The following is a 24,759-nucleotide window of genomic DNA, read 5'->3' on the forward strand; positions in this document are numbered from 1 at the left end:
TGGAGCCTGGGGAGGACACGGACCTCAGTGGGGGATGATGCCAGACAGTCTACCCTTCAAAGCATCCATTTTCTTCATGGGAACTGATCTCTACAGTTTGGAGATGAGCTGTAATTCTGCATTCCCAGAATGGTATCCCTGTTCTCAAACTCAAAATCTACTCCTGAGTTTGAAACCACCCTGGTTTTTCTTATTAGTCTAATATGTTCAGTCATGCCTGAAACAGAAATCTACTATACAATAATCTAGATCATATTCCAGACGAGTGGTTCTCAACCTTGGGATCCTGACCCCAAGTGGGGTTGTCTGGCCCATTCCATGGGGTAGCCAGGTTGGTGGCCATGGTGGTGGTGGCAGGCGGTGGTGGGTGGTGGCTAGGGGCAGCTGGTGCCAGGTGGCAGCAGCAGAGCCATGGCACTGGCTACCTCCAGGCTACCTCGATTGTTTTGCACCTGCCCCCACACTCCTGCAAGACCGCCCCTGTGTGTGCACGTGCAGCCCCCGCTGCTGCATGGGGGAAAGAGCCAAATCAAGTTACTTTTGGTTTCATTTTAAGGTTTACTTTTATCAACTGTCATTTCTGAGGAACCCATTCCAAAGCTAATGTTACATCAAAAAAAGAAAAATCTAGCTGGACGCTAAAAAAAGATCCAATTCACTTCCAGACAAATTTTAGTCTCTACTGCTATTATTTTCATATATGCGGTAGCTCCTCAGTCATCCTTGTAGGAAAATAGTATTTACAACTGAAGTAATCCCCTCCCCAATCATATGCCAGCTGTGGAGTTTCATATTGGGTGTAGCAGTACTCCCATGTATTTTTGGCTTGTGATGAATTGTGGGCCTGATACAAGAGTCAGTTCAAGCTTTCTTTCTGCTTTGGGCATCATATTTGATTTAGTTTTTGTTGCTTAAAAAGGCAGCAAGAAGGATCTGGTACTGAACCACAGTGCTTAACTTTCAAAACTGGCAATGAGGCAAGGCAATTAGAGCAGGACCGGACACTAAACAGCAAGAGGCGATTTGCTCTTGTTATGCTGGGCTGCTCCTGTCTGCGTGGGCACCCATCTCTAAGGAAAAAATCTGCTAATATCCTTCTAGGGGAGACATGACTTCATCCTGAAGCATGAGCTGTCTCTCTGAAATAAACAGCCGTGTTGCCGCCTCTGACAAGGAAGGGCCGAGACAGTGAGCGTCCGACTGCAAAGAATGTAGTCCCCACAAATGATAAGAATATCTAGGGTGGGGTGTGTGTGTGTGTGTGTCAGAGAGAGAGAGAGAGAGAGAGAGAGAGAGAGAGAGAGGTGGTTTTATAACATTAACAGCAGACTATGTGAAGAGGAAGGGACATAGTGTTAAATAGTCTACAAGGAAAACCCATTTGCATCCTACTGTATTCTGTTTTTAAATGATATTTCAGTGGCTGCAAAAAGTATACAGCTTATCTGATGGTTTGCCAAGTTCTGCAGTACATGTTTTCTGTCTGATTTGATGCAAAGAATTTCCCTTCTAGCCCTCATTCAGGGGCTCTTGTCACTGTGACAGAACCTCCTTGGGAAATTATGAAAACTGAGGCTGAAGATCATCAGCTTCTGAAGATGGTCGTTACAATGTTTCCTACATAGCAACAGTACAGGTAAGGCAGCCCAACCCCTTGCCTGTGATCTAGCCAGGACCATCATCTACTCTGTGCACTTCTCAATGATTCCCATAGCCCCTGACATAACAGCAACTTTTCTTAGGGCAGTATCCTTGTAATAAGCTCAACAGAGGGGCTTTGCCAAGTGAAAATGCTTGAAAGATGTTCATGTGCTGCTGTTAAAAATCGTGAGTGGCTGATGGGTCACAGGATCATTCTACAAATAGCAAAAATTAATTCTAGTTGAGAAGAAGAAGAAGAAGAAGAAGAAGAAGAAGAAGAGTTGGTTCTTATATGCCGCTTTTCTCTACCCGAAGGAGGCTCAAAGCAGCTTACAGTCGCCTTCCCTTTCCTCTCCCCACAACAGACACCCTGTGAGGTGGGTGAGGCTGAGAAAGCCCTGATATTCCTGTTCAGTCAGAACAGCTTTATCAGTGCTGTGGCAAACCCAAGGTGACCCAGCTGGCTGCATGTGGGGGAGTGCGGAATCAAACCCGGCATGCCAGATTAGAAGTCCGCACTCCTAACCACTAAACCAAACTGGCTCATACCCACACACTGTTCATGGGCACCCAAAACACAATTGGTGGCAATCCAGAAGATGCTAAGCTAAGTAGAGAATGTTCAGTTTCCTGTAGTGAAAATGGTACTCCTGCTAATCATTCCACTTCCAACTCATTAACCCAGGCTTTCTTAACCAGGGCTTCCTGAAATCCCTGGAAGGGTTTTCTGTATGTCTGGGATACAATTATTTTTTAATATATTTTAAAAATGTGTTCCACATTTATCGGGTGATATAACCACATACGATCGACCTGCCCCTTACAAAGTGGCCAATGATGGGCCTGAAGGGGAGCGGCCCCAGGTGGACATGTGCAGAGCTATGCTTCCCAACCATATTCTGCATGATCACACCACTTCTGGGGTTTCTTGGAGCTTAAGGCATGCTTCAGAGGTTTCTCAACAGTAAAAAAGTTGAGAAAGGCTGCATTAAGGAATGCAAGGAAGAACGTATTCAAGCAAGATATGTCTTCCTACAGAGACCTGGGCTGATTCTACACCCCCCCACCCCCGCTGTGAGATCCTGCTGAATTGAGATTGATTTGAACCTGGGTCTTTCTCCTTCCTCCCTCCCCGCCCAAACTGAAACACAAAGCCGGTTGCACTTGATTGGGGAAGCTCAGTGTGGGGAGGGGAGCAATGGTCACTAAGCTGAACTACCTTTCCTGAACTGGGGGGGGGGGGAGGTCAGGTGAAGTCCAGCCGGCACTAGTGCTTTATTTCTTCTCTTTTGACTCCCAAGCCAGCAGCAGACTCTCAGAGAACTAGGCAAATCTCTGCTGAGAGAAATGTGGGCTTCTGGAGCGCAGTCACTTTAAAGCCTTGTAACCAGGACGTCTTTGAACTGACACCCTGGCCAATCAGGGAAGACTGCTTTGCTAAGTCAGTGTTGCAGGCATGGAGCAGTTAATTCACAAAAAGCAGAAATCTACGATTTATCCTGGTGGCTGTTTTTCAAATATCAAGTCTTATATCTACTCCTGGGTATGGGGGGGGGGGCAGGGGGAGGTAGGGTCACTGAGGATCAATCATGCATGTTGCAGAGGGAAAATTTAAAGAACCCCAAATCAAAATGGAAATCAAATTCAGTGTAGACAGGAAGGATTTATTCAGGCTGGGAGTAGATAAAAAGCCCTATGCAGACTCGACCCTAGTACCAAGAAGAGCCAAAAAGGGATGTCAGATTTAAGGGGAGAGTTTACTTCTATCTTCAACAGCCACATAGCAGGGAAGTTTCAGCAGATCCACCTTTTCCAATGACAGTAGACCCGTGAAACATTATTACTAATGATCCCTTCCATGTGGCAATGGAAAGAACAGGAGCTCTGTCTCATATTAATTATAGCTGGTGGTAGCCTAGATTAGAATGAATCCCGAGAGAGGGCAAAATAGTGAGTGGTAACCAGGAAAAATAAAATATAAAAATGTGCTGAGAATGTACATAATACTATGTCAACCCATGGTTACCCCCTCCACACACACCCTGCCCAGTGCTGACCACTTCACCTAGTTTGGTAATACCTATTCTTAACGAGCAGGGGGAAGCTTAGCAGTGTCTCAAGCAGAGATCTTTCCTGGACCTGTGCCCCATAAACAGATGCAGAAAACTGAACCTGAACCCTTTTCCATGCAAAGAAGATGCTCTATCACAAAGCAATTACCCTTCCTCAACTGAATGATCAACAAAGTGTAGGGAGGGAGAGAAGATTAAAATACTTTGTGCCTGAATGTCCCTGTAGTGCTCAGCATTCTGAACTAGAGCCATACTAGTTTACACACCCTGGGTCCTGACAAGCTTGGCAGAAAATGGGGCGTATAAATATTTTAAATTTTAAATAAATACATAAGTAGCTTAAATGGTACAGTAGTTATGGTGTGAGTGGAAATGCAAATGTGGACATGGAACATCTGGCTGCTGATTGAAAGCAGAGAGTTGGGAGGAAAAACATGGTCCAAGGCGGGCAGGGACTGGCCTGGAAGAATCAAACATAGGTACAGTTTCTATCCTATGACATGGGAGGAGAACTGCAAGTTCATTCAGAGACTGCAGCTCTAAAATACTTGACCAGGATATAAGATCAGGATAAATAACCCAATGCAAGGTTTATATCAATTAAGGCAGATATAGTGGGACAAACAGCAGAATCACTTTGAAATAAGGTTTAAAGTGTCTTTGTGAGATGGGAAATTTGGCAAAATACTTCTCTATAAGGGAGAAAATCCCCCACATCCAGAGAAAAGAGGGAAGAACAGGCTTAGAGAAAACGCATATATACAACAGAGAATGCACTCTATGTTACGTTATTGTTGACTGCTGTTTCCGTTTGCTTGTCATTGATTATTTTATGATTTAGTGTGTTCATTTTTCCATACACAGTTATTTCCTGCATATGCTCTCCTCTGTTGCTGCATATTCCATTATTTAAGTACCGTAGTTACCTTCAGGCTGCCAATATTTCCTGTTTAGATTTGAAGCCAGAAATCCTCACCATAGCAGGCAGTCTTAGTCAAGGCCAAGGCTTAATTAACTAATTTATTTACATTTATATATATTTCAAACTATAGGCTGCCCCTCTCCTCACCGTCTGATTACACAATAAGTTAAAGCAAATACACTAAACTTAGGTTTTAAAAGACAGTATCTATACTTATTGCTCCTGCTCCCCCGTGTGCTTGGTAACAAGATGCTTGCAGTCGGTCAAGCAGGCACAAAACAGAGGATAGTTGGGGGGGGGGGTCTGGCTGGGGTCCCAACTATAGTGATGGTGAAATTACAGGAATTATTCCCCTATCTCTTGCCTCAGAGTAAGCCGCAGCTGGGATTAATAGGAAGTATTGTCATGACAGAGGCCTAGCATCCCAAAAGGCTACCAGAAATACCCAACACTGTTCTTTTTTTCTTTTTTTTAAAGCTGAGACCAATAGGAGCACCTCCGCACCTGCTACAAGAGAGGGAGCACTCAGAACAGGCTGCTAGCTGCTGCTGCCGCCTGGCAACAGTAAACACCATTCTGAGGATGGTGGTGGGACAGGCCCATTCAGCTGCATTCAACCACTTTTCTGGGCAGTTCTTTCAACTAGCTGCAGTCCCACTGTATATCTAGATCTATTACCTAGCAAATTATGTACATCGAGCCATGCAAGTAAAATGAGTATGATAGCGAGGGGCTGATTCTGCCTGAGTCAGGGTATGTAGTAGCATTTAATTGTGATAATTTATAAGCAAATTTAATTCTGATTATTTATTAATTCTGGGATTTATAGTCTGCCCTGTGTTTGGGAACTCAAGGCAGATTACATCTAATATGATTTTCCACTGTGTGTTGATTGCTACTGTGAGCACACAACTGTGCACAGCAACAAAGGTGTTCTGTGCAGAGACTCCTTTCACACTTCTGCCCCTCCCACTTCCTCACTCTCACCACCAGAAGGCTTTGCGGTTCTTTTGAAACAAGTTTTCAAAGGCAGACAACTTGCTCCAGGATGTGTGGGGGTGGAGGGGAGAAACAGTGCTGTATGTGGCCATGATGCGAGGGTGAAATGTGGAAATCTGTACCTTCTCTTCCACTTTCCCAAACCTACACTGGTGGGAATTAGGCATGTGCACACTCCAAGCACCTGATGGTTCAAGTCCCAGAAATAAACTTGTCTTTAATGTGCAACAGACTCTCAGCAGTGAGAGTCTGAGAACACAAACTCACACACACACAAACACATGCATGGACACAAACAGTCTGTAACAATGATAAGTAAATGGCAGTTTGATGTATTTTCCTGTTCAGAACAGGCCCCAAAATGAAGGTTATGACACTGTCACCTCAGCACACAGCTATGAGCACACTGGGACCTTGGCACCACACTCAGCTTGACTCTAAAATGGCCACTGCTGCTATTTGTATTTGTTTACACTCCCTGGGATTTTGACTCACTGCAGATGGCAGGTGGATCGATTCTGCAGAGGTCAAACAGTTTGGTTTCTATGGTGCTGGATTTCCTGCTGGCCTGACTCTTGTGTACTGTATATTTAACACAAAGCAATCAGGAATTGCAACTCATCCGGCAGGGCCCTATACCTGCACCAAAGCTCACGCCTGAGTTGTTAGCACAGCTGCCTGCCTGTTGTCAAGGGGATGGATTCAGCAGATGGAAAAGATGAGCAGGGGCCTGGCTTGGGCAACAAGAGGGCAGAAAAGGCCTGTTTGCGGGCAGAGATGGGACTCCACACAACAGTCTGCCATTTGGAAAGTGAAAGACTGTAATTATCCATGACTGTAACGTCAAAAAATACTGCTGGGCTAGAAAAATCCCCCCACAAATAAGCAGGATAGGAAAAGCAGGGAATGGCAGACATCCAGCCAGCAGCTCCAACCGGCCAGATGACCACTGGCTAGGCGAACCTGAGAAGAAACAACTGGCAGTAAATGTTTGAGTCCTGCATGCCTAGTTCTCGTCTCATCTTATAACACCTTCCTCCCCTTGTCTGATCCACAAAGAATGCCTTATTTCCTATGCCAGCTGATGGACAAAAATAGATACAACAGCTTATATTAAATGAACAGTGGGTGGTTCATACTACAACAGTGACTAGTATTTCCCAAGGAGTCTGGTAATATACACTGACTTCAAAGGAAACAATACCCTCAAAGTTTTTCATCTCAAAACGCTGTGTAAGCCTACAAGTAAATCAGGAAACACTGTGCCAGCTGCAAATGGTACTGTTGGCAAAAAACCCTGCCATTGGCTTGCAAATTCAGAATAGAACAATCTCTATGAAAGGTGAGAAAAATAAACAAAATTCGAGAGAATGCTGTTTTAGGTTGTGCAGTGAGTCCTAGCTCCACTGATCAGATGAGAACCAGACCAACCAAATGGTAAGCTCTTAGTGTTGGAGACAGTATCACAACCAGTCACAGAAACAGGAGATTCTACTTCCTTGCTGAAGGGTGTATGCTTTTTAATATAAAAGGGATAGAGCTGGAAGCCTCTTTGTTGCATGTCCCTCCTGTCTCTTTTATCTCCAAAGGCAGGCACCTCATTGTAGTTCCTAATTAGAATTTCATTTCTGGGTTTATTCCAGGAAAGTCAGAAGAAGATCTCCAGAAAAAAAATAGCTGGTTATATCCTTAAACGTCCCCTGTTGCCCAGCTGATCCAGAGTTTTGGGCTAGGCTCTCATCAGTATGCTGATGACACCCAGCTACTTTTGCTAATGGACACCCCCAGACAATCTGGCCAGGTATCTGGAGACCATGGAAGACTGGCTCAAGGCAGCATACAGAGAAACAGGTGATACAGCTCCTAATACTAGGTGAGGTGCAGTTAACACTGGTGCCTACAGTCAAGAGTTTGGACATGATTTTGGATCTCTCCTTACCAATGGAGGCCCAAATCATGAAAACAGCCCATCTGGCATTTTTCCATTTGTACCAGGTGAGGCAGCTTGTATTTTATCGCTTGGTATCAGAACGAGCCAGAGCGATCCACACAACTGTCACGTCTAGACTAGACTTCTGCAACTTGCCTTATGCAGGGCTGCCCTTCAGACTGCCCTGGAAACTCCAGCTTGTCCAAAATGCAGTGGTATGAGTCCTGACAGGCACTTGATGGAGGGCACATATAATACCAGGGGCCTAAAATAACATCCACCAATAAGTGTTGGCCTCACTGCTGGGAGCGGGAGAGTTGGAAAGATCAGCTCCTAATACCACCCCCCAGTCTGGAAATTTTAGCTGCAGGAATCAGTAAGATTAATAATGTTTTAACTTTTGTGTGTTTTTACCCACCCTGAGCAACACTGAAAGGACAGATTAAATATATATATTATTATTATAAAAGGAAGGGAAGGAATTTGCATCCGATGATCAAGTGATCCATTGTGCTGCAGCACATCATCTGTCCACACACCATGCCCAAACAAGGCACCCCTGGATTGATCCTCACTTGTGCCTCTTGCCTGTGCAGAGCCTCAGGAAATCTGTATAGCTGCCAATAGAAACGGGCTGGAAGAAGGATATTTAATGTAACTGAACACATTTACATTTCCTTGTCACATTGATTATCTGATTCCGTTTCCTCCACCAAGCTCCTGAGCAGCTGCCCCAGCAAAAGAGCAAATGAAAACTATATAAGACTATGACACTGCAAAACTGCAGCTATCAGCTATATTGGACCAGAGGACATAATACAGAACTCCTGGGCATGCCCTCTTGAAGCCATTTGAGAAAGTATTGATGTGCCCAGGATGTTTGCTCTTGCATGAGATGGTGAAAACAAAATCTGAACAGCAAAGTCTGCTGCAGTCAGTTTGGTGTAGTGGCTAGGAGTTCTAATCTGGAGAGCCGGGTTTGAGGCCATGTTCCCCCACATGCAACCAGCTGGGTGGCCTTGGGCTTGTCATGGCACTGAGAAAACTGTTCTGACTGAGCAGGAATAGCAGGGCTCTCTCAGCCTCACCCACCTCACAGGGTGTCTGTTGTGGGGAGAGGAGGCAACTGTAAGCCACTTTGAGCCTCTTTGGGGAGAGAAAAAAACCAACTCTTCTTCTTCATTCTACTCGCAGGGCCAACCAGTGAGCCATTGTTTCTCTTCCATGTGACCCATGGTAGACCCGGGAACATCCCACTGAGCTTGACAGATTTGGCAGTGTTTCAAGCATTGTTCAAAGTTACATGGATAATAAGTAAATAGCAGTGATTTTTATATAGTTTCTTCCATTCCCTGTTTTGACATATTCCTGTTAGAATGAACATAAGAACATATGAAAAATTCTGCTGGATCAGACCAAAGGTCCATCTAGAAGAAGAAGAGTTAGTTCTTATATGCCGCTTTTCTCTCCCTGAAGGAGAATTGTTTCACATAGAATTTTGATTTTATAGCCATATACTTCAGTGTTGCACTGCCGACTGCCTTCATATCTTTGAGCTTCTGTCTGTGACTAGAGGTGAAACTGTCTACTGTTACAGCATGTGTAAATCTCACAAGGGTATGGATTGGTCCTCTCTGGGTCTGGCAGACTCAAAGGCAGCTTTGATACATTCCAAAATCTCTCATGTTTGTGGGTTTGGTAGTGGTAGAGCATCTGCTGATTGCCGAGAAATAACTTAATAACAACACAGCGATTCAGAATGCTTTTATCTGATCCTTCTTTGAGTCAATTGTGATAAAGCAATATAGTTATTAGGTCAAGCTGAGAAACAAAACACAATTCTACCCATTTGTACACATTAAAGGTCCCAATGGACATATGACAGAGAGACCTTCAGAGTATCTAAAGTGATTGTGTGTCAGTTTGAATTAAATGATCTTGGCTTGGATTCTTAGATTAAATGGATATATGGTTCTTTCCACATGAATATCAGGCTCACATCAGGGATGAAATGACAGACAAATTAGGGAACATGGCCAGAATATTATGGTCTGTATACCAAACGCATGGCACCTATACATGAAGAATGATGGGAAAATAAGAGTTGCACTGCATAGACACCATTGGGACTGCGCATGTGCTGGATAACCATGGACATTTTCTTTCTAGCTATAAAACTCCAAAGAGGGGGTGTCCTGCCCCTTTCAAAGCCAACATATGCATAGGATTCCTGCTCAACACACCACAAGTTCTTTAGGCAAGTGCCCCTTTTTTCTCAGTTCCCACTAAGATGCCACAAGCCCCTTTTCATGGCACAATAGGTCTTGTGAGAGCTCACAGTAGGTAGGAGGGAGGGAATGTGTGTCTGCACAGAAGACAGTGATGAACAACAGTTACAAGAAAGTGGAACTCTTCTTGAACAGCTCCGCATTGGGACCATTAGTGAGCTACTCACCAACAGAGGTGGGGTGAGTCTCCACTGGAATAGAGCTTGCAAAATAGCCTATTTCTTCACCTCAAGGTATAAAGCAGGGATTCCTAACCAGGGAACCTGGGAGCCCTCAGGATCCATGGGCTTCCCCCTCCTGCCTTTATGAACTCAGCTACAAGCTAGGGAACCCACCACTTCCATTGCTCCCCCTCCCTTGCTCCTGAGCACGAGTGAGTTATCCGGGGTGGAGTCTGCATGTCTAATCTCATTTTAAACTTCCTCTTCTCTCTAAGGAGCAGGAAGCTAGCGATTGAAGGGGTGGTTTCATCAGTTTGGCTAATACTAAAGCCAGTGACTCCTGAGGGATAATATGGGATGTAGGGGGGGGGGACATTGGTAAGCCCCTTTTAAAATGTTAAGCCAGTTAATGGGCAAAGATAGTACTTTCCACAGGTTGCCAAGTTGAGGGAGGCCCTGATTCCAAAACTACTAGTTGTTCCACAGGGATGTTAAATTGGTCATCCTCTATGCCCAAAAAGGAACCAACCAAGGAGGCAAGGTGTGGTGATAAGTAAGTAGGGAAACTAAGATGACATCCAGATCAGTCTCCAGACCCTTAGAAGACTTGACACATCCTAACCTGAGAGCAGCCTCGACCGAGTCCTTATACTTCATTTTTTTATGCTTCTTTACCAGAAGTTTCAGTTGTAACTGCATCTTAGTACATAGTTCTGGAGAAGACAAATTTGGGCAAATGAATAACTGCCTCCAGAATAACCGAGGTGGCTGTTCTTTGGAGGGAGCAAAGCCTTTGTGATAATTGGGCATGCAGGAAACAAGCAGATTGATGGGAGTCTGGAACTGGTTTCAGTGGTAAGAGCCAGAGGGAGTAAAATCAAACTCAGAGTCTTATTGTAAAGAAGACAAATCCCTCTCCCAGAGCATGGCTTTCAGTCATGAGGCCCTATCGGCCAGGCCTTTGAGGTGAAGTGCTGGCAAATCAAGCAAGCTCTGACATTAGGTGTCCCTCCAAAGCACAAAAGACAACGTTTATGCTTGTCACTGTGCATAATTTTTGTTCCAAATCTTGAACATTTTTAAAAGGGTCTTGAATGCCATGACGAGGGACCACAAGCACAACACAATGGAGAGGTCTCCAATGAAGGGGCTTGCCTTGCACAATGTAGACTCCTGAAGGAGTATAACAAACCAGTCCTTGGTGAACAAAGGAGTTTCTCTCAGTAGATGGATCCACAAAGATGACAATGTAGAAAATCAATAGAGCATATGAGAAAATTTCCTATTCTTGCAGTGCTGAAAAAGGAACTGAAAGGAAGGGAGCATCTGCCATGGAGCACATGATGTGTTGGGCACCTGACCATGGAGCACATATGCACTGCCTCAGAAAGGGGCAGGGTGCCCCCTATTTGATGTTTTGTAGCTAGAAAGAAAATATTCACAGCTGGCCTGTGCAGGTATTGTCCCAATGTGGGACTGCATGAAAAGATAGAAGATGAACTCTGAGTGTGGGGAATGATGGAGAGTCGCAAGGTGCTTGACTCTATATAGAACCCTCAGTGCACTTGTACAAGAAATATAACATCCCCTCATGTGTATCCCAGTATGACAAATTCCAGAAAAGAAATATTTGTAGTAGGAACAATTTACTAAGCATAATCTAATTTCACCCTATGAACCAAAATCGGATGAAGGAAAACTAGCCTAAAGGGATGTTACAGAGGTGCCAATTACTCTGCAGTCTGAGTAATATACTTTCCAGTTCTGACAGCTGAGCCCTTTTGCAAATCTTGCCCTTTGTGTCCCATAAAACAGACTGGGCTCTGAGCCAATTCCTCACTCTACAAGAGACACTTAGAGCTATCTGGAGAGTAGTCAGCCCTTCAGAGGAATAACAGAGTCTCTGAGATACCATCTCTCAGTCTTGGCCCAAGTTCCGCTTTTTTCAGTAATTGTCTTACTCTGACAGTCAATATGCCTAGAGTTCAGTGGCTGATGTTGTCCCTGTAGGTAAGCTAGTTTGGATTTTGTTTCCTTCACATTTGGCAAAGGATAAAAGCTGTATGATGTTCAAATTTGGTCACAATATCCAATATCCCAAAAAGAAAGTTTAAAATAACTGGGATCCATTGCATCTTTGGAACAACTTCATGAATTGTCACCAAGCTTTCTAAAAACTGCCCACATGGATTTCTGCATGTTCAAATCCAATACCAGGCAAAGGGACATCTGTCAGTCTTATCTGGTACATGCTCCTCATTTCCCCGACAGTGAGAATTTCCAGGACAGTTTTAAAAGGCTTAGTGCCCTTTGGATGTGAAGTAGCATTGTGGACTTTTGGTGTCTGGGTTGTTTGCTTCATTTAACAGAGCACAACTGGATACGAACAGATCCTCCATGCCTCATGAGCCGCAGAAGGCAAAACAGTAAGTGTGCACTTAGCTGGCTTTGCTCTGCCAGGGACAACATGCTGGTGAGGAACTCAGAGAGACTGAACATGAGGCTCATCCAGCTCACAGTAAGGCTGGACATGAAGCTCAACCAGATAAAGACCTCACATTCCAAGGACCTTCATCATCAACTAGCTCATAACTCGCTCTGTCCTCAGGGCCAAACTGGTAAGAGATCACTGATTTGATCAACCATGTTTTTTTCTATTAAAAGTTCAAAGCAACTACAAAGGGCCCAGGTCAGGTCCAAAAGGGAAGAGGTTACTCCTTCCCCCTCCTCTCCCACTAAAAAAATAAAATAAAATAAAAATAAATCATTGTACTGATTTGACCTGGGTGGAAAAGAGTAACGTACCCAAATACTTGTTGAAAATATTCCTATGCACAAGTTGCATTCTTGGATGCCTCATTTTTGCTTGCTATCAGCCTCACTCCTCCTCAACTAAGGCAAGAGCTTTTTCACTTGTGAGACCATTGAATGGCTTGCCTGGGGAGGTACAGAGGACACCATCACCTCTGATTTTCTATAATCAATGTACTTCTGAGACCCCTTTTTATCCTGAGGTTGACAAAGGACTCAATTTTGCAGTAGATGGATGGCTGCAATGGGCTCGTATACATCTTCAGGCTGTTTTTGATTTTTTTATATGTATTAATTTTATCTTTGTGACTTGGTTTTGTACTTGCACAGAGCCAGTTTAGGGAAAGGTTGGGTATAAATATATATATATTTTTAAAAAGGGAGTCCATCTCTAGCACCTCCGTGCACAAAGAAGAGCATTCTTGTACTTCATAATGTAACCCATTAGGAAGATCAATCCATCCAGATTTCTATTGTCAGTTTGCAGTGTATTTAAGGCTTCTGTGCAGTTGCTCCCACAGTAAATTTCAAGTATATTGGCAGAGGCAAGAAAAATGGGAGACAGAAACTGGATATGTGATGAACATCGCAGAATTAAAAGAACAATAAGTAATATATGTGCTTCATACAGTTGCTAAAGAGAGAAAATATTTACATCTGAAAGTTATAATGAACGTAAGAACAGATGTTGCCAAACCCCATGGCACAAACAGCAAATGAGATTAAATTTAAGGTGAGATTAAATGTCAAAGGACACCATACAGACCAGTTTTTCCCTGAAATGTTTTATAAACAATTTAGGAGGGTCAAGTGACTGATTTTACATGCACGATGTTTCTAGACCATAGATGGAAGCTATACCTCTCTTGCTATTACACTTTTATCCCATCTTTCCTCCAAGGGGCTCAGTGCACTGTACAATTCTCTCTCCTCCGTTGTTTTGATTTAGATCATGCTGATCATTTCCTCAGACAGAAGAGCGGGGGGGGGGATTTCTCTTGATTCCCCATTCCCATGGCAACCCCCCACCTGCTGTTCTTGAGTTCTTCCATCCCTGAAGAGCATCATTTTGGGAGGGGAGCATTTTGGGCCATAGTGGAAGGGGAGAGGCAGAGATATGCTTTGCTGATGGCAGTCTTTCTGTCAGCAAAGATTTTTGGTGGAATCCAAGCATTTATCCTCCTCAAAAATAAGTCAAGCAGGTTACACTGAGAGAATGACTTTATGGAGTGTGATTTGAACAAACATCTTCCCATCCTACACTTGATACTCTAGCTAAGAGCCAGTTTGGTATAGTGGTTAAGAGCAGGAGACTCTAATCTAGAGAGCCAGGTTTGATTCCCCGGCACGTGCAGCCAGCTGACTGACCTTGGGCCAGTCACAATTCTCTCAGAGCTCTCTCAAGTCAAGTCAAGTCAAACTTTATTGCACTAGGTCATAGGCCACTGCAAGATCAGATGCTCAATAACTCAGAGCTTTCTCAATCCCACTACTTGACAGGGTGCCTGTTGAGGGGAGAGGAAGGGTAGGTGATTAAAGTAACACATGGGGTACAAAACCCAGCTCTTCTCCACACTACAGATTTCATTATCTGAAAACAAGTAAGTAATTTCTATTAGTGTTCGAAACAAGAGAAATAGCAAAAATAGCAAATATGTCCCACCCCCCTCTCTGAAATTCCATGGATATCTCTGCAATTACTATCATATAGCCTAGAAATTAAGCACACATAAAATTTGACCTATATGCATCATTTAAAGTTGAGATTTTTTGTTTTGAGCTATGTGAGAAATTTATAGGTAAAATCATTGATACTTTGAATTTCTTGAACCAATATTTTCCTCTTTTGTTCCTACTGCTGCTCAGTGAGTGTTGGCTGTGAATTCTAACTGAACATAGTAAGTAGAGAGTTGTCACTAGACATTGTAGTGAAAATTTAACTGTTCAGGCGTCTCTCCTAATCATTTCTTAGTTTTGCAATTTTCAAAACCTTCATACAACCAGAACTTACCCATGTAAAAGTATTCTGGAGACTTCTCCTCAGTTGTTAAATCTCTTACTACTTCTCCAAACCGCAGCCATAGGCCAAATGCGACGACTGCAGAGCCTGCCAACTGGAAAAAAGAAAAACAAAATCAAAAAGGTTAACTGTTAAATGAAGGGCTGGGGAGTACTGAAAATCTGCAACCAAACAACCTCTTGTTCTTCCTGGAAACTCCCAAGCAGATGATTATGATGTCCCATCTACATACTAGTGGAAAGACTGCTCTGGAACTAACAAACTTTTCACCACATGAGCAAAACTGCAGGCACTGCTGGCCTAGGGAAGGGGCATACAGATACACAGAGTTTGAGCAGTGAGCCAACTGTGAGGTACACTCACTACAGGTTATCAATTTACAACTGAGCAATACTGACTGGCTGGAAACCAATCATACCACTAAGCCTGGATACCTGAAGCTATGTTTTCAATGTTTCTAAAAACTTTTTTTTGATAAAAATAGGGGAAGATAAGTGAATATTCATTTGAATAAATGTGCATGCTGCACTTAAAAAATAAAGAGACTGACTGAAGCACTGCAAGACAGACTACTGAATTAGCATTTGATTCACTGGTCAGTACATTTTCAAATGCATTGTGAACATGGCAAGAAGTGAGGTTTCAGCTATGGGAGAAAAACCCACGTGAGCTCTGACTTGTACTTATTTTTATACACATTCCAAGGCCCTACATACACATAAAATCTGCTGATAGTTCCACTGAGTGAATTTGTGTTTTGACATTAATTTAGTAAGGAGCTGATCTTTTCACGGGCCCTGGAAGTGTGAAAGAGTGTGGCATACAAAAGGTTTGCATGTGCCCTCCCCCCACGGTACTCAAAAGTTCTTTGCAGAAACTTTGAGTCCGCCTCAGGATTTATTTGTCGGTTGCCCTCTCCATGAAAAAAACCTTGAGTTGACATACAAATATAAAACACCCATTTAGATCACATAAAAATGTTAATATTTAACAGCACACTGAAAAATCCATGAGTTTTTATGAGGTGACTAAAGGTATCAGATCATGAGCCAGGCAAACTGTTGTGGGAAAGGCTGTCCATAATCGAGATGTCACTCTAGAAAAGGACCTGTCCCTGGCTGGGTCAGAAGAAAGCACCTTACTTCAGGAGGCAGGAACAGGTCTTTGATGCTAATTTTAGCTGACACGTAGGTCGATATCAGAACAGGCAGGCAAACACAGAGATAGGTTAGTTAAGAACCTGCACCTTTAACTGCATCTCAACTGGCAGCTGATGAAGATGTTTTTAAATGATTAGAATATGCCCCATTTAGTAACAACCTAGATTTGAGTCCAGTAGCACCTTACGGACTATCTGACAGATGGAACTTTGACTCTCAGAAGCTTAGACATCAAAAATCTTGTTGGTCTTTTAGGTACTCCTGGACTCAAATCTAGTTGCTGCATTCTGCACTAGCAGAATTTTCCAAACAAAAGGCAACTCCATATAGATAGCTTGGATATTATCAGTGCAGCAGTAATCATCAAGGCAAAGATGTAGACTGCATATCAGACAGAGTTGGGTACCATGTATATGCTTCATTGACTACAAGAAAACTTTTGATTATGTGGGTCACAATAAATTGTGGGGAGCCCTGCAAAATTTGGGGGTGCCAGTGCATTTGATCAAACTGATGCAGTCACTCTATGCAAACCAAGAAGCCATTGTATATACAACTTTTGGTGACAATGAGTGGTTTAAAATAGAGAAAGGAGTGTGGCAAGGTTGAATTCTTTCTCCACTCCTGTTTTAACTTGTATGCTGAGATCATTATGAGAGATATTGAAGTCAAAGAATGAAACACTGGAATTATGATTGGAGGAAGGGATATAAATAATCTTCGGTATGCTAATGGTACTACCCTGCTGTCAGAAACTAAGGAAGGCCCAGAACAGCTGACTACAAAGGTCAATGAAGTAAGTAAGAAATTTGGCCCTTTCTTAAACACTAAAAAGACAAAAAAAATAAAAACCACTGCAAAAACAAGCAAACAAAAAAAGTCATGTCACAGTGACAATTGATTGTGAAGAGATTTAATGTGTTCAAGAACTCTGGTGTTGGAGAAGGCTTCTGTGGGTTCCATGGAGAGCAAAAGTCACAAACAAGGAAATATTATAGCACATAAAATCTGATATATCATTGGTAGGCAAAATCACAAACCCCCAGCTCACTTACTTTGGCCACATCCAACTCAAAGGAGAAAGCAGTTATGCTAGGATTGGTCAGTGGAAAAAGGAAACCAGGCCAAAAAGAATACTGTGGTTGGACATGATCAAGATGGACACCAGCCAGAACATTTCACAGGTGAGGGAGCTGGTACAGAATTGGGGATCATGGTGACAGCTGTTCCATAGTATCACCAAGAGTTGGACATGATTGAATGGCTGACAACAACCACAACCATGTGTCTCTGAGGAGATCTAATACTCCATTTGTAGACATTGATATAAAAGTACCCAACTTTGGAACTTAAGTACTTTCTAGAACTTGATGACTTCTCAGTCCCTGATTGGCTACATTACTGACCATAAGTGTCTCACTCTTGTCTGAATTAAACTTGTTTATTGACTTGCATCCAGCCCATTACTCCCTCCAGTCACTCAGTGAGGCTACCCATCCATTCATCTGATAATGAGGAGAAGCGTCCTGTGTCATCAGCGTGCTAAAGACATTTCACTCTGGGTTCCCAGATGATTTTGCCTAACAGTTTCATGTAGACAGTAATCAGCATAAGATTCAAGATGGAGGGACTTCCTAGCAAAGATGCCCTGAAGTTGAGTTGCTGTCCCCAGCATGACCTTTTGGAACTTATCAATAAACCAAGACTGGAACTACAGAAGTCCAGCACACCCAATACCTGACTGGTCCTGAAGAATACCATGATCTAAGGTATTTGATGTTGTTGAATGATCCAATAGTGTTAACAGCATCCCCCTCTCTTGTTTCCCTCCGGCAAAGGTTATCCAACAAGGCACTTTCAATCAAAAAATCAGGTTGGAAGCTGAATTAAAATGAGTCTTGATAATGCAGATTTTAAAAAATGCTGGAATGGCACACCTACTACCTTGTTGAGCTCGGCAAAAGTACTATTGTACTAAGAGAGGTTATCAAACAACTATTCAAACCCATATTTCATAAGGCAAACTCATAATCACTATCTCTACAGGTGCTTTCAACTTTCTTCGTATGTTTTGTTACAATTTTATCTTCACTCTTTCTCAAAGGAAATCAGGACAGCCTATATGAATCTCTTCCCTTCTTGTCATTGCAACAGACTTGTGGGGTAAGTCATGTGTAGAGAGGGAGGCTGTCTAAGGGACACCCAGTGTGCTCAATGTCTCAGTGTAGATCTGAATCCTGATCTCCCAAGTCTGACACTAATCAATACAGTATACTAGCACTGTAGATATTAGAGAGTGTGTCTTTTTTTCAGTCTGGAGGGTTAGCCAAGCCAAGCTATTTGCGCCCTACCTGGACCCAGAGCACCTAACCACAGTGATCCATGCGATGGTCACCTCTAGACTGGACTTCTGCAACTCACTCTATGCAGGCCTACCCTTATCCTTGATCCGGAAACTACAACTGGTGCAGAATGCTGCAGCCAGGATCCTCACAAAAACACCATGGAGATCCCACATCCAGCCAGTACTCCAACAACTTGGCTGACTCCCAGCTGAATTCCAGATTAAGTTTAAGGTTCTGGTAATCACCTTTAAGACCATACCTGGTTTGGGCCCAGTGTATTTAAGAGACTGCCTCCGTGCCTATACCCCCAAAAGAGTTTTACGCTCTGCCACTTCCAATTCGCTACCGATCCCTGGCCCCAGTGCAGGGCACCGGTCCTCAACAAGAGCCAGAGCCTTCTTGGTTCTGGCCCCCACGTGGTGGAATGAGCTCCCTGAGGAGATCAGAGCCCTGCCCGACCTTCCACAGTTCCGCAGGGCCTGCAAAAGGGAGCTCCTCCACCAGGCATGTGCTTGAGGCCAACCATCTCAGAACACCTACTGATTCCCCCAGACACCTTCCCATGATTGCAATAACTGACCTCCTAATGTTATTGTTATTAATACTACTAATGTTCCTATACATTATTAAGATGATTATTGGAAATAATGTGGTATTGAACAGTTATGTTTTGAAAGTTGTTTGAAAGTTGTTCATATGTTCCATGTAAAGTTAGATAATGTTTCAATGTAAACCGCCCAGAGCTACAAAGAATGGGCAGTATAAAAATCCAAATAAATAAATAAATAAAAATAAATACTGTTAACTGGAAAGTTGATTAGCAAGTCTCTAGGTAACACATGGCAAAAGGGCCATTTTAAATAGTGGAATTCGTCGTTATGCATACCTGTCTTTTTAGTGGAATCCAGTTGCGTTTCTATCGTTTCCCACAGGTTTCCGGTCTTGGCAAAAATCACTAGCCAGGAAGCGATATTGTCAAGCTTTGTCCCGCCCCTGGCCGTCAATCAAACGAGCAGCCAATGGGCGGCCGTTATCATGCTCCCAAAAAGCCCCTTTCCCTTTAAGGAAGGTTTTAAAAAAAACACGTTGCAACGAATCTGCATTGATTCGTTGCAACGGAGAGACCCGTCTAGCTAGCAGGTGGTGTTTGAGCTGCCGTTTCATCGTTGCCACTCTCCCCCCAAGTGAAAAAAAAATACCCCCCCCCCCCGCACGGGCACGATTTTCAGCCGAAAAGAGAGTGAAAAATAAAGGGAAAATAAACCAGCAAACGGGGCTGTGTGTTGCTTGGTACTTGGTGCCTTTAAACAGCTCTGGGGAGGGACTGCAGCCGGGGAAGCCTCGCTGGGTAAACGAAGGCTCGCCGGTGCGTTGATCTCTGCTCGCTCTGAGAAAAAAAAATGGCGATCGCTTCGCCGGAAGATCAGAGGAGAGAGCCAGGGGGAGGGACTTTGCAGAAACCGCAACAATGGTAACGCACAGAACTTTCCCGCTAGTGTTGCAGATTGGTTGGAAGAGTGTAGCGCTTTCCGGAGGGTGAATCCACTTTTGGGGATTTCCCTGAAAGTGCTACAACGAAGCACTTTTTGCGGATCAGTTTCAGGAGTGTTGCAGATTGTCAACGATGTTGCGCATAACAGCAAATCAGTAGCGATTTCAATTTGCAACCATTGTGCAATTTTGAACGAGTGTGGAATGGCCCTCAGATTTGGTTTGTTCTGTCATGAACAAAGAGTAGTTACTTCCCTTGGAAAGCTCAGGTCTCATGTAGTAACCATAAAGGCTTGATACAGACAACATGCCTTCACCAATCATGTTGAAGGGGGAAGGGATGCCCACCCAGTTTCTCTCATGGCACCAGAGTTACTGAACAAGAGACAATAGCCAGTGCTTTTGCAAGGCCACACAACACACAGCTTTGTGCTTCTGCGGTTGGCTTTCCAGCTGCAGTCGAATGACACCAGCCTCACAACTCCGTACGCATTAGCACCGTAGTAGAAGTGTACCTCATCCTTGTGAGGGCAAAAGGCGCCATTCTCTAGTAGCCTCATTTTCTTTTTCAATAGAGGCATACACCATGGCTCTTCAGTTGTAAGAAGGGCACTCTTGGAATGGGAGTGATTCATGTCCACAAGAAAGGTTTCTTAAAGACACAGAGAATGGAAGCCCCCTTTCCAAGTCTCCTGCATGAAGAAGGGAGGAAATGGGACTCTTGACCCAAAGGTCCCAGCTGGACGTAAGCATACTGCTATGATATGGACTTTTTCTCAATGGGGAAAAAACCCAGAAAATTTCAATAGGAATTTTTTCATGACACATGAATTTTTTTTCATGACACAAGAAATTATATGTATTGGACCAAGAAGACGATTCCATGTTACAAGTTTGTTCCAGATCCAGAGGAATAGTGCTTTCTTTGAAAAGAAAGCTTTTACCCAATAGGACTGAGCCACACATTCCTGAGGCCACTTTATTGGCAAGCAGCATCTTGCAGCATCTCAAAGTTTTTCTGTCCAGCCAGTGGCATTACAGAATCTACCTTGGCCAAGTTATTGAAAAGATCCTCAGACTGGACAAGGGAATGAGTTACTTATTCAAGGAGAGAGCTGCCCTTCACTTAAGTGTCTCAACAAATAAAGCCCCCACAGGCATTTTCATTAAGCATTCACCAAGGCTAGCACGAGCAGTCCTTTAAAGCAGAGCTAGCTGTCAAAATCCATCTTTAAGATGCAGCTCCATCAGTCACAACTGATTCCTTCTTCCTTTTCTGCAAGGTCATTTTATTATAAGAGCGCAGACAGAGTGGGACTGAAGACTGAGGTCAGTATGATTGATTTAGAATAGTTAGAAAGGAAGATGACATCTCCTTCTCCTATGAATGCTCACATTATACCTGTACCTATTTACTAGCCTTTTCCTATTTTGGGGGTTCTGATAAGGCTGTCCCTGTTTTGTTTTTAGGAAGATGCTTTAAAACAAACAAGCTGGTCTATCTACTCATGGTTCTTCAGGTTTCAGCCTCCTTTCTCGGGTCACCAGATGAGGGGGGGAAATAAGCTTGACTCTAAGGCAATGGTCCTTAACCCCCGGTCCGCGGACAGGTACCGGTCTGTGGGTCAGTCGGTACCGGGCCGCGGCTCTGCCTCCTCCTCCTCCCCAGCTGCTGCCTTGGGGGTTGCCCTGCCACTCTGCCGCCAGCTCACCTTTGGTGCTTTCCAGTGGGCGCCATGGCTGGGACTCCCCCTCGGTATGGCACTGTGCAGCTGGTGCTGGCAGCGCCCCCCAGCAGGCAGCGGGAAGTCAGGGGTGCTGGCAGGAAAGCAAGTGGAGTAGGGGCTCAGGCGGCTGCAATGTCCCTCGGCAAAAGACTACCCCCCCCCCGGGTCTCAGTAAAATTTTCAAGCGTTGACCGGTCCCAGGTGATAAAAAGTTTGGGGACCACTGCTCTAAGGCACATGTTTATGTTTGTGTGTGAAGGGCCATCAAGTTGTTTCTGACTTATGCTGACCCAATGAATGAAGGCTCTCTAAAACAACCTGTCATTAACAGCCTTGCTCAGGTATCGCAAACTGAGGACCATGGCTCCCATGACTGAATTAATTCATCTCATGTTGGGATGAGATGTTTACCTTTTCTTGTTGCCTTCAACTTCTCCTAGTATTATTTTTTACAGTTACTCTTGTCTTCTTGTGATGTGGCCCAAGTCTGATAGCATCAGTTTAGTCATTATAGCTTCTACAGAGAGATCAAGCTTTATTTGGTCTAGAATCCACTTACTTGTCTTTTTGGGAGTCCACATTATCTGTAAATCTCTCTTCCAGTACATTTCAAATTAATCAATTTCCTTCCTGTAAGCTTTTTCCACTGTCCACATTTCACACCCATACCTAGTAATGGAGAATACTACAGCATGAGTTAACTTGATCTTGGTCAGGAGCAACACATCCTTACTCTTAAAGGGATCTTTTGTAGTTTTTGGGTTTCAGTCTCCCTTTTGGTTGATGATGGAGGCAGGAATAAAAAATCTTGAACAATTTCAATTTCTTCATCCTCAGTCTTAAAGTTTTGTAATTCCCCAGAAGTCATTTTTTTTGTCTTCTTGATGTGCAGCTATAATCAAGCTTTGGCACTTTCTGCTTTAACCTCCATTAGTGGTACTTTCGAGTCTTAACTGTTGTCTGCCAGTAATGTTGTGTCATCTGCAAATTTCAAAATGTTAATGTTCCTTCCACCTGCATCTCAATCAAATCCAATTTACTTTATGATATTTTCTGCACACAGATTGAAGAGACGAGGAGATAAAATGCATCTTCATCTGAAACCTTTGCCAACTGGAAACCATTATGTTTCTCCATATTCTGTCATAATAGTAGCTTCCTGTCCAGAGTACAGATTGCACATCAAAATAATCAAATGCTGTGGCACACCCAAATATTTTAAAACCAAGGAACATGTTCACAAAATCTATAAATATAGGCATATCCACGGTGAGTTACAACACCTTAAGCAGAAAGCTGTTGTGATCAGTTCCTAACACATTTTGCTTCAGAAGCAGGTACGGAATAGGCAATTGTAAGCAGGCAGAAAGAACAGTGTATACCTATTTGCACATATATGTTCAGAGAGTACTCCATTCAGCATCATTCCAGCCACAGCATTCTGTATAAACTGTGGCCCATTCTGCACAAGCTAAACGTAGAAGGAGTGTGGCAAATTGCAAACGCTATTAATTTGCAGTTATGCACAACGTCGCACACAACCTGCCACACTCCTGAAACAGACTCCCGAAAAGCACTTCATTGTAGCGCTTCCAGGGAAATCCCAAAAAGTGGATTCACCCTCTGGAAAGCACTACACTCTTGCAAACAATCTGCAACAGTTTTGAAAAAGTTCTGTGTGTTACCATTGTTGCGGTTTCAGCAAAGTCCCTCCCCCTGGCTCTCTCCTCTGAACTTCCGGCGAAGCGATCGCCATTTTTTTTTCTTGGAGCGAGCGGAGAGCAATGAGCCGGCGAGCCTTGATTCACCCAGTGAGGCTTCTCTGGCTGCAATCCCTCCACAGAGCTGCTTTAAAGCTCCCCTCAAGTCACAACACAGCCCCGTTTGCAAGTTCCCTTTATTTTTGCCAAAAATTGCGCCCGTGCATGGGGGGGGGGGTTCACTCGGGGGATCGTGGCAACGATGAATCAGCAGCTCACATGCCAGCTGCCAGCTAGATGGGTCTCTACGTTAGGAGGAAGCAAGGAATCAAGGAATCAAGGCATATTCGTTGCAACGTGTGTTTTTCGTTCTTTTTTAAAAAACTTTTCTTAAAGGGAAAGGGGCTTCTCCGGAGCATGGTAACAGCCGCCCATTGGCTACTCGTTTGATTGACAGCCAGGGGCGGGACAAAGCACGGAAAAAATTGCTTCCTTTCTAGCGATTTTTGCCGAGACCGGAAACCTGTGGGAAATGATTGGAACGCTACTGGATTCCACTACAAAGGCAGGTATGCGTTACACCGAATTCCACTATTTTAAATTCCGTCTTTTCTTTCTGTAAGCAATTTGCCACATTGTTCCTTGTGCGGAATGGGCCTGTAGCTTTCAGGTAGTCTTCAAAGGCAGCCCAATCTAGAACGCACTGGTGTAATCTCCTGTTACTGGAGCACACACCACATGCACCACAGTGGCAAGATCTTTCTTCCCCAGGATGGCCACTTGTTTGCCAAGAGCAACACCATCCAGAATAGGAGATAACCCATTCCCTACGTCAAACTTTGCTCCCACTAGCAGTACTTTCATTTTGTTGGGATTAAGTTTATAACTATTGTGTGGTATAACTGTTTTCCTCCTCACTCCCATGACTCTAAGGGAAGAGGTGGATCAATTTTTATAGCACAGTAGAACTTAAAAATATATATATGCTAGCTTCCTACCTCTCTATACCTAAGATCGCTTTTTTTTTTTGCACCAGTGGGTTACTTTATATTCAGAAAGATAAGTGCAGCAATGCCCTTATCAAAAAGGAGAGCCAGTATACAACACTTTGTCCCTCTGCGTAGGAGAGGCTGAGAGTGGGTGCCCTGCCAGTCTCCTGGCGTATCTGTATAATGGTTCCAGGAAACAACCTGCTTGGAGCAGGCAATGACTGCCGATGGCAAAGAGCCCCTTGACATCACCACAGACCCAAGTGAAAATGAACATCCCCCCTGGCAGCCTCACCTAACCGTGCACTCCCAGAGAGCCTGGGCACTGGGCAGAGAGCCAAGCTCCGTGTTCCGTTGCCAAGAACAATTTAGCAGGGACCCTGCTAGGCTGCTCTGCAATGCTACAAACTTGTATACAAGGCCTGAGTGTGGGGCAGCTGGGAGCTGTCAAACCACAAAGATGCTTAAAAGGAATATCCTCCCTTTCCATAAATCCACCAGAT

General features: G+C 43.8%; 1 protein-coding gene across 1 annotated transcript in view; it reads right to left on the minus strand.

The window, feature by feature from the left end:
* The window catches only part of TSPAN2 (tetraspanin 2), a 70,043-nt gene that overhangs the window by 30,526 nt on the left and 14,758 nt on the right, over positions 1-24,759 (minus strand). The window contains exon 2 of the mRNA XM_077335006.1: positions 14,836-14,938. Within this exon, the coding sequence (XP_077191121.1) occupies positions 14,836-14,938 (103 nt within the window). The remainder of the gene's footprint in view (positions 1-14,835; positions 14,939-24,759) is intronic.

The sequence above is a fragment of the Paroedura picta genome, chromosome 4 (assembly GCF_049243985.1).
Source record: "Paroedura picta isolate Pp20150507F chromosome 4, Ppicta_v3.0, whole genome shotgun sequence".
Taxonomy (NCBI): Eukaryota; Metazoa; Chordata; class Lepidosauria; order Squamata; family Gekkonidae; genus Paroedura; species Paroedura picta.